Below are 11,269 nucleotides of genomic sequence, written 5' to 3'. Positions count from 1 at the left end.
AAATATATCAATAATAAATGCCCAAAATGTTTTTTTTTAAAAATCGTAAGTTTTCTTTGGTGCCTAAATACCCAGGTATGAGACTTTGTGTCTCTTTATAATTCAATACAAAATTTTGCAATTTTTTTTAACTTCATGACAAAATAAAATTCTCCCACTATATCTGGCAAACATTATTCAAGTTACAAAAAATATTAACGACAAATATTATGAGAAATATTGCTGATTTTTTAAAATAAAAGTTTGTTGGTGCTATTATCATTAAAACGATAAAAATCATTGATGTATTTAGATTGCAAAATAAGTTGATTTTGTGTCATTGCATCAAAAATGTACACAAATCTTTTCGTGATTTTAAAGAAAGGAGATACACCTGTAGTATGGAAATTCAATGTTGTTTCTGAAATATATTTCTGGACATCTCACTATTCTGTGTTATTTAAGTTTTTAGAAGAAAAATGGCCCAATGCTTTAGGAACTCCACACATTTTGAACGCTGTAATTAATTTTCAAAGAATTACCTGTATTCATTACATTAACAACAACAACGATAACAACAACAACAACAATAAAGGAATATCAGAGAATTGTTGACAAAAATCTTAGTTCATACGACCCTCTAGTTTAAACTCTTTTGCATATTCTTTTATTTTATTGAAGAAATATGTCAAAGTATAGCAAAGAAAGATAAGATTTTAACAAAGCAACATATATTTCGTCATAAAAGATTCTGGGTTGCATTCGAACATTTGCAAATTGAAATAATATTGAATACTTTAAATATTTACATATTTCTATGTAATATACCTACTTACCTTAAAAGTCAGTAAATACATCATGGAAAATTATAACATTTACAGTTTATCACTTCTACATTCTATGCTTCTTTGAGAATTTGATATGAAAAAGATGAAAAAGGATAGAAAATCTTAACATGTTTCGATTTCAGTGCATTAATGCCGTAAAGAAAATCTATTGCACACATGATACAAAGAAACAAAAAGAGGCCACAATTTTTAGTGGGTTACTGCCAAGGCTTTTTGAATCACAGGCGCTTGTGCTTTGAATCTAAGTATGATTTTAGTGTCATATGTAGAATCATGTAAGAATTTTCCCCTAAATTAATATAAGAAAGAAATTAGAAGAATTGACAATGTTGGAGTTACTTTACAAAACTTCTTGTGCATACAAAAAAAACCTCTTTCGCACCTTAAATCAATCAAATGTGAAAAAGACACTAGATTTTTGTATCATATGTTTCTATTCCTATCCATTGATACTGGACATTTGAATTTTTACTAAAACTTACAAAGAAAGAATGCAGGGATTCGTCAAGAATATATGCTTTCAAAAATATTTATATTTGAATTCAGTAGGCTGTTATATCTTTTTGAAAAGGAAAATAAAGGTATATTGTGTTATCAACAAATTTTGTCAGTAGTAAAGAGTCTGGATTATAAGAGTCAGGATTATTGAGGCTCAGTAGTACTTAAATTTATTTTTCGTGAAATCTCGTAAAGACAAAGAGGAAATTAACGAGTGAAATTGGTGCTAAAATCTATATATGTTTATATATCTTTTCAACGAAGAGTTTGGGCACAGAAAACTGTTTGAAAGAAAGAAATAATACGAAATTGATATTAAGAGGATTCTTGAGTTCCTCATTGACAACATTTATATAGTCTTCAGACTTCCAACAAGCTGCTAAAGTTCTAATTCCAATAATAAGACGGACCTCTTTATCAGCCGACCTATTGTTATATTCCTTTATAGCATAATTTATTCATTGGGTCGTACTGTCATGTTCTAAATTTTGAATTTACCGGGTGGGATTGTATTTACTCCCACCCGGTAAATTCAAAATTTAGAACATGACAGTACATTGGCTGATGTGTTTCATGTCAAATCTGAGAACTTAAAAATTTGATTAAAGATTGTTCAGTATATACTTGATCAATGCATAGAGCGTGACCCTACAATAGGGAATGCTTTTTCCTCCTAGACACCGGATCCCAACGCTGGATTTTTTTTTCGGGGGTCTAGTTTTATGTCCTATTAACAAATTTGTTATTTTTGTAGTAAAACATATGAAGATAACGAACAGTATTCAAAATCAAAAGTCTTTAAAATAATACAAAATAGGAGCAAAGCAAACACGAAACTCCAAAGCATCAGAGTTGGGAACCGGTGCCATGGAGGAGTAAGCATCCCCTGCCGACCGGTCACACCCGCCGTGTGCTGCTTGTCATGATAGGTAAATAATGGAGCATTTGATTTAATGATAAATGGTATTTGCTGACAAGGTCATTGTATCGATCATAGAACGTACGAAATGATGATTTTTAACGAGACTTTTGATATTGTAGATTTTTCTTTTAGATCGATCACTATTATCTTTACCTTTTTAACTTAGTGCTTTCAAATCTAACTGCAGTTTTAAGCATTGCATTTAAATTTACATATGATCTGAGAAAACTATTAATATAGAAAAAAATATACGATGTAGTCTGGACAGTAATATAGTTTATATTAAAACTGTACAAAGTGGGAGCAGAGCAAACAAGGACCTCTAAAAACATCAGAGGTGGAATCAGGTGCCATGGAGGAGTAAGTCCTCTATCCAATGGTCACACCCATTGATAGAGCTTCCTTGTCATGATCAGACAAACGGAAAAATCCGTCTACAACTTAGTGAGAGAAAAAAGGGACCTAACAATTGGCATGAAAAAACGTCGATCATCATCCAACTTAATGATATGTATAATGTTTTTTTGGTAAAATGGTCATTGTATTGACCTAAGAAATTGCAAAATGTTGACTTTAAATGAAACTGTTGATATCCTCATTTCTTCAACTTGTATATATCAATATCTTGCCTTGTTTCAGAATTAAATTGTTCATACGTAGATCATGCTTTTGCGTATCGAATCAGTTGGGGGATAATAAATCACATATGCAGAATATGTTATACTTAGGAATAACTGTCTTATTTTTCGATTTCATGATGTGATCAATCGATTGGGTTGCTCGATAGTTTGCAGAAACGCCGAAGGCGTTTATGCATAAAACTATCACGCAAGCCAATCGATTGATCATCGTCATGAAATTGAAAAATCTGACAGTTATTCCTTATACGAGGGTTGTTCGAAAAGTTCGTGGACGATGCCTATCTTCGTTATATTACTCACTGGAAATTTAAAACAAGCACATTGTAATATATAAAAATATTTGTTATGTTTATGTGTGAAGTTTCATTCCATTCGATTTAACACAAATAAATTTACTCCATTTTAAAATCAACATGTTTTGTACCCGCGGAGCACACAAAACGGCAATGTAACGTCAACACATAGCGTCGAGAATTCATAATAGATACTATACCTTTACATTTCACACAGAATAGTCCAATGCCCATTCATTCAATTCTTTTTCTAATACTTGACATTTATTTTTTAAGAATTGATCTCAGTGTATAATTTCCTTTGTTAAGGTTTTAATTTCTTTTAGTCCTAACTCTGCTTTCACAGGATAATAAACTCTGAAGCGCCTTTGTCTTTCATTTACGTTTCAAATTTTAAAGTTTTTTTTCAGATGTTTACAGTAAAACCGTTTCTTCACAGGTCATCCTCATCCGATACAGAGTCTCTGTCACTCAAATATTGCTTGTACTATTTGTACACACATGCACAACTCGCTTGTGACATATTTTCTTAATTCCTTCAACATTTTTAGAGTTTATTCAGGATTTTTTCTGAGAAAAACACAAAATTGCTTCGGTATCTGCTGCTCCGTGACGTTCTAAAACGTCATCGTTTTTGTCGTCTTCAATAAGGACTACTTATCTTCTCACGTTTATTTCTTTTCAACAAAGCAAAATATAAAACCATTATTTGGTACAAGTATCGATGTAACAATTCTTCATTTGAATTTCTAGGTAGTTTTTCGTTTTCCCTCCATGTTACAGAGAACATGACTATCGACATTACTTATTGTATTGTCTGTAACTGACTAAAATTTGACCTGCTCCGCGATCCTATTTTTGCATTTTCAAAATCTGGATAACTTTTTAATCAATCATAATATTTTGTCAAAATTAATACATATCATTTGGATTTATTGTCAAAATATTTTTACCAAATTTGGATAACATATGACGTCAAATAAAAAAGATATGACAGTTGTCCACGAACTTTTCGAACAACCCTCGTATTTACATGCTTAGATTCCGCCAATCCACGTGTTCCAAGCCCTGCTTCTGTCTAGCTGTTTGTCCCGCCCTGCACGTGGTTTTTTGGAACAGCGCCAATACATTGATGGGGAAATAAAGTACATTTACAGTTTGTATTTTTATCTCGGACAGAGACATTGGAAATGTAAATATATATAGGAAGATAGAAAGGTTTAAGGTTTCGTCAAAGGCCAATTAACATGTCCAACAATTTATCTTTATTAAAGTTAAAACCTTTACAGTTTATAAATATATCAGTGATTAACAGATAGAAAGTATCATTTGAAAACAAAGCACCTGCTTAATTTCGTCCTTTTGTAAAAACCATAATTGCAGAAATATTATATGTTTATCAATGAAGGGAAAGTTGGACGTGAATGGTCTCTGAAAGGCTCTAATTGAAAGCATGACATGTATAAAGACAAGACCCCTATAAAATCCGCCATTTGCAATTTACTTTCGGTTTCAAGTCTAAACATTTGGACAAAATAGATAGGGAAAACAACTTACCAGAGGCTATCGAAGTCCAACTTGTCCTTCATTGATAAACATTTATTGTTTCTACAATGATGACTTTCAGTAAAATCACAGAATAAATGAGGTGTATTTTTTTAAAGAATGCATTTTTTAAAAAGAATTTTTTTCTCGATAAATATTTTTTTCTTATTTGTTATCAAGTGATAATTTCTATCTGTTGATCAATTATTTATTTATAAACTGTAAAAACTTTAACTTTATAAACTACATAGTTTTGGAGCTATTGTAAAAATACATTTTTGGACATGTTGACCTTTAGCAAAAACTTTTTTAAAAGTCATCACATATATCATAAAGTGTAAATGTAGGTAATCAATAACGCCTTTTCTTGTAAAATATCCAAATATGCAACAGATAGGTCAGACTCTGGGGAATCTTATTTCAGGTTCACTAGGATTTATCGAGTCGACATTTGAGTGGAAGTAATCATTGATAACTCGTCGTCTATGTATCTCGATGTCGTGTAGAAAGCCACGGCAAGTGTTTCTTCTTCTCGTGTATAAGTTTTTGAATAAATTCTGCTGCGTTAAAAAATAGGCATGCTATTGACAGGGCGCAATTGTTACTCATAGGACTTTCAATAATAGAAGAACTGATCTTAAAAAACAATAGCAGATCTAGATATATTGTCAAACAGAAACTTGTTTTTGTTTCAACTTCGAAGTACTTGAGTATCTATAGAATGTTTTTAGCAAAATTATTTTGCAAATGACCAATGACAAGATGAGTTAAAATTACGAGTCCCATTCTTATTAAAAACAACTGTCTATGATGCCAAAAAGTCAGGACTTTATGTAATTGGAGGAATGATGTATACAGTGTTGTGGTTGATAAAAAGGTGTATAAGAGTTAAAATGTCTTATGTTTTGATATGTTTTGTTTTGTCGTGTTGACTTTGGTAAAATTTTGTGATTTAAAATTTTCTAAAAAAAATTGTTTTGTCATATTGACTTTTGTAAAATTTTGCGATTTAAAATTTTCCTGGAGTTTTTATGTATCCACATCTGATTTAAACCACTTCTTGAATATATTGATGTACAGATTTGACGACATATTGACAATAAAAAATTAATTTTATGCTTTGCAACTATTTATTTGCTATCAAAGAATTCAAGCAACAAAAACTGGCATGGTGAGAGAAGTAAATAAAAATACAAGCAATCATTTTTGACGTTCCTTTGTTTTTCTTTGTCCTTATTTTGGATGAATCCGATTTTTACCTACAATGATAGAATGCCAGGATTAAAACGATCAATCAAGTGTTAAAAATATTTAGCACAAGAACTTCAAGAAATATTTACTTGTTAAAAGATTACTTCTCCACTTACTTCAAGCTCCTTTACAGATACCACATGCTTTTCTGCACTTCTTGTTCATGAATTTAGGGTTCCTCTTACATTCACCGGAAGTGGCCCAGAATTCACAATCTTTGTCGTTATCTTCGCAGACTTCAACACCTTCGCCTTTTAGAACAATCAACAGAGTTTTCAACTGTACAATTTGCAAAAGTCAGTCTCTAATAGCTTGAGATACTATACTTATGAAATTCTTACCTGTACAAAGTTTATTTTCGCAGGTTTGTTTTTGAAGACACTTAGAGCAAGCTGCGCCTTTCTCAAATGGATACTCCGATATATCATTTCCCCTTAATACAAATGTTGTCTAGTTTAGAATATTTGATATATCCATTGAAAATCAAGTTTTAACAAAAATTCCTAATGTGGTTACGTTACATTTGCATACAAATTTCATGCTGAATTACATTCAAGGATGCATGTGAGAAAAAAAATAAATTTTATTTTTGTACCGGGGGTACTTATGCCTATAGAAAGTATTCCCAAAAGGTACAGGACAAGATTTTTATCCCAGAACCTTTGCAATACGGACGTTTGACTTACTTGGGATCGTAGTAACAAGCAAGATACCACGCATTCTTCACAGGTCTTCCAAATGCTTGAAGATAGTTACATTTCTCCATGGCACATCCAACTTTTCTTGTTTTAGCCCAGACAACCTACAATACGAAGTATTAAAGACTTTGTAGAGCTTCCTTACTTTGAAAATACCTAAATGTTGTAAAGGGTAGAGGAAAGACTTGCATCATCGCAAACTACATTTTAAAAATCTCAATCTCTTTTCCCTAATCTTTTCAAAATATGTCATAAAAAAGACATATATTTTGAATTAGGATCTCTCCCTCCCCGGTTCCTACGATCCCGTCCATAAACTGCAAAATTTTTATTACAGACAAATTTCGCCAAAATTAAGGCTATTCTAACCTGCGTATAATGACAACTTCTCGGCGCACAGGATTTCCTATTATAGTTATAGTCCTTGATTTCATCATACCAGGCCTTTATGGAACTATTGATCAATTCCTCAGTCTTCTTAGGATTGGAATCAAAAGCCAGATTTTCTCCCCTTCCTTTCATCTCGTGTTTGAAATTGCATCTCTTTATCCAACTTCCCGCCTCTTTACTGAGTGTGTCATCCCACACCTATTTAAAAATGCATGTTAATCAAGGTTATCGTTATGATTTTTTTCTCCGTAGATTTAATTATGTATTTATTAGTACTCACCAAAGCCTGCATATCAGCTGCACCTTGCTGGGCCCTGTAGGCATTGTGTACGTCTAGAAGCTGCTGTTTATACTGATCTACAGGAATGGTCTCAGAATGTACTCTCATCAGGACGACACAAACCAAAGACAGCAACAGCCGCAACACCTCCATCTTTATGACTTAAAATTTTCATTAAAAGTACTGTGTAAATCTTTTTTTTTTCAAAGTGTCATAAACCAATGTTTGTCATCCATTTCATGTATTTATAAGCATTTTAAAATGGCGATTATGCCGTCCTTTTTGCTGTCTTTTAAAAGTAAAGTAATATACCGGTATTATAAGGCTACAATAAATGTATATCGATACCCCTCATAGAATTTGTGACTTTTGGTTACAAAACGGGCATTACCCTTATGGGTTTATCCCTTTTTCATGTATTTGAGACTCGAAAAACACGCATAAATTTTGAAAATTATTGATGTAAAGTAAATTTTATATTCATGTTTTGGATCAAAATACACTTGTAGTATAATAGTATTTGAACCTTTTACGTAAAAGGTGATGATAATGAAGAGTAATCGATTTCAAAAATCCAAAAACAATATAAATATGTTAAGTTTAGAGAAAACATAAAACACGGACCACCTGAAATTTAAGAAGTGAGATCAGGTGCCTAAGAGGAGTAAACATCCCCTGTTGACCGGTCAAACCTGCGACGACCTGCCGTTTTTCATCAAGAACTTTCTTTTTAAAGTTTATCATCTTTCTGTTCATTCATATAACAATTTGCTTGCTTCAATAAATTTTATTCGAGAAATTTAAATCATAATTGAAATGGCAACAATTTTGACTTACTTTGTAGTATAATATTTGACAAGAAGTTCCTATCAAAGAAAATCGAAGTCACTTATTTCATCTTTGAGAGTTACTGTTCTTTTCTGACAAAGGTTCAAAGGACTTAAAAAAACAGCAACTTACCTTTCTGCTGGCCGTTTTCAGTTCTCAATCCCTCCCTTCTTTTATACCTATGTTATAAATGTAACTGGGTCTTATTATTTCCACCATGTTTCAAAAGATTAGTTCAGTTGAAGACCGTATTGATGTAGGCCTATAATTAATATCTAGTTCCAGTTTCTGCAATGTTCTTCATATTCTCAGTTTGATTCGCACTATTATATATTTTGGCTAACCATGACAATGGTTAATGTTAAGTACTGCTAATTACAATAACTGGGGCATCGATATGCATGTATTACATGTATTCAGAGGGAAAAAACGAAGTTCACATCAACTAATTTTTGAGTGCAGCGCATGTGGTCCACTAACTGCTAAATATTCACCTCAATAAAGAGCGGCGATCGGCCGTAGAACCAAAGACCATTGAGGTATAGAATAAACTGATTGAACCTGTAATAAACTGCGTAATATATTCTCCAATTAAATAAAAATGAAATTAGATCAAGCTTTTAATGTCAGCCTAATAATGGTGAGCAAAATTCTTTACAAAATTCTTCACGTGCATAATATGTCCGTGTTGAAACTGGGTTGGTTTTAAAATTTTACGTTCCTTGCCCCCACCCCCTCAACATGAAAAATTACAAAACTTGAGATTATTTTCTTTAATGTATAATTATCCCTTCTTAAGGTCAAGATCTAGAAAATAACTGATGTAATTGTATTATATATGTACCGGTATGTTCGGAGTATATATAAGAAATGTTGTCAAATATTTGGCCAGAGGTGTACATCACACCATATCGGACCTTTAATCTGTCCATTTTGGGATAGCTAACCTTATCTGCAACTTCTCTTACATTACTACATCACTAAATGCAACTCAATGGAAAAAAATCTTTACATAATGGCATTGTGCATTCCTGTTTTACTTTTTGATTAGAAACATATTAGGGTTTTCCCATAGCAAAACATGGATCAAGCCATTCTCTCTGTTATGTTGGGGTACAGGCGCGGATCCAGAAATTGAAGTTAGAGGGGGTGCCAAAAGTAGGCAAGGGGTCTGGGGGGCGCCTTGAGGCCCCAGAAGCTCCAAGGTTCTAGAGATTTTGTAGGGTAAAAATAAGGTCTACCAAGTAGACATATTAACATTTTCTGTGATTTACATTAACTTTGACAATTTTAGGGGGGGGGGGGCGCCGGGTGCGCCCCCCTTTAATCCGCCACTGGGGTCACACAATTCTTCATACCCACTCCTCTATGTCATTAAGTATAATTTAAACTTGAACAGAATACTACATTGTTTCATTGTGCACATCTTATTTTGATATAATGGAGGAGAGGTATTCACTCTGTTAACACAAATCATTATAAAATACCTAAATGAAATTCAATGATGGAGCTTCTACAGAATCTCATTTACTGCCTGGAGATGCAATTTGCCATTACACTTTATGTAGGAAGGGGGGGGGGGGGGTCAGTTGTAACTTCAGTGCTCACAGTAACTTGTAGTTTATGATTAAATACAAACTAGAACTCTCCAAACGGGACAAAATACCCCCCGCTGAGTTTTTCAAAAGCAAGTTTTTCCATAATAAAGATATGTATCAAACATGAATTATGAATTTTTTCTTCCAGTGACCTTGAAGTTCCCCAAATGACCTTGGGTTAAGGTCATGACACACCCTTAGGTCATGGACAATGTTTGTGTGAAATGACAACCTACCAAGTTTATCCATAAGAAAGATATCGCCAGGACAAGAATTATGATTTTTTTCTTCCAGTGACCTTGAACTTCCCCAAATGACCTTGGGTCAAGGTCATGACACACCCTTGGGTCATGGACAGTCTTTGTGTGAAATGAGAAACTACCAAGTTTATCCATAAGAAAGATATGGACCTGACACAAATTATGAATTTTACTTCCAAATTCCAATGACCTTGAACTTCCCAAAATGACCTGGGGTCAAGGTCATGACACACCCTTAGGTCATGGGCAATCTTTGTGTGAAATGAGAACCTACCAAGTTTATCCATAAGAAAGATATGGACCAAACACGAATGATGAAATTTTTCTTCCAATGACCTTGAAGTTCCCCAAATGACCTTGTGTCAAGGTCATGACACATCCTTGGGTCATGGGCTATCTTTGTGTGAAATGAGAACCTACCAAGTTTATCCATAAGAAAGATATGGACCAGACACAAATTCTGAAATTTTTCTTCCAGTGACCTTGAACTTCCCCAAATGACCTTGGGTCAAGGTCATGACACACCCTTAGGTCATGGGCAATCTTTGTGTGAAATGAGAACCTACCAAGTTAATCCATAAGAAAGATATGGACTGGACACAAATTCTGAAATTTTTCTTCCAGTGACATTCAAGTTCCCCAAATGACCTTGGGTCAAGGTCATGACCGACCCTTGGTCATGGGCAATCTTTGTGTGAAATGAGAATCTACCAAGTTTATTCATAAGAAAGATATGGACCGGACACGAATTCTGAAATTTTTCTTCCAGTGACCTTGAACTTTCCCAAATGACCTTGGGTCAAGGTCATGACATACCCTTGGGTCATGGGCAATCTTGGTTTGAAATGACAACCTACCAAGTTTATTTATCAGAAAGATATGGACCGGAAACGAATTATGAAATTTTTCTTCCAGTGACCTTGAAGTTCCCCAAATGACCTTGGGTCAAGGTCATGACACACCCTTAGGTCATGGGCAATCTTTGTGTGGAGTAGTAGATTCTAATGTCCCTCTGTAAGAAAGATATGGACCGGACACGATTGCACAGACAGACGGACAGACAGTTCTTGACCATTTTGTTGTGAGAATTCATGTATACAGTATAGACGTAAAATCAATGTAAAAGTAAACAGAATCTTTATAATGAAGTTCATATCACTGTTTGTTTGTTGAGATCTAATGATTTTGTTTTATAATAAATATACAAGTGTACTTAATCTTTTAAGTATATTTAGATT

The 11,269-nt window shown here is 33.4% G+C and overlaps 1 protein-coding gene across 2 annotated transcripts; it reads right to left on the bottom strand.

Annotated features, from left to right (window-relative positions):
• Positions 1–5,837: 5,837 nt before the first annotated feature.
• LOC134254837 (peptidase inhibitor 15-A-like) lies at positions 5,838–7,498 on the bottom strand. Of its 2 annotated transcripts, none has more exons than XM_062737379.1 (6): positions 7,346–7,498; positions 7,045–7,263; positions 6,664–6,779; positions 6,319–6,410; positions 6,067–6,228; positions 5,838–5,985 (listed from the first exon to the last, which is right to left on the bottom strand). In XM_062737379.1, the coding sequence occupies exons 1-5, from the start codon at positions 7,496–7,498 to the stop codon at positions 6,095–6,097; spliced, it is 714 nt and encodes a 237-aa protein (XP_062593363.1). In that variant the 3' UTR covers positions 5,838–5,985; positions 6,067–6,094. The 2 variants fall into 2 exon arrangements, with proteins under 2 accessions (XP_062593363.1, XP_062593362.1); XM_062737378.1 differs by having other exon boundaries at positions 6,094–6,228.
• Positions 7,499–11,269: the final 3,771 nt, after the last annotated feature.

Source organism: Saccostrea cucullata, unplaced genomic scaffold (genome assembly GCF_032062105.1).
Source record: "Saccostrea cucullata isolate Sc308-1 unplaced genomic scaffold, CSIRO_AGI_Scuc_v1 ctg1407, whole genome shotgun sequence".
Lineage (NCBI taxonomy): Eukaryota > Metazoa > Mollusca > Bivalvia > Ostreida > Ostreidae > Saccostrea > Saccostrea cuccullata.
This window is presented reverse-complemented; position numbering and strand designations above follow the sequence as displayed.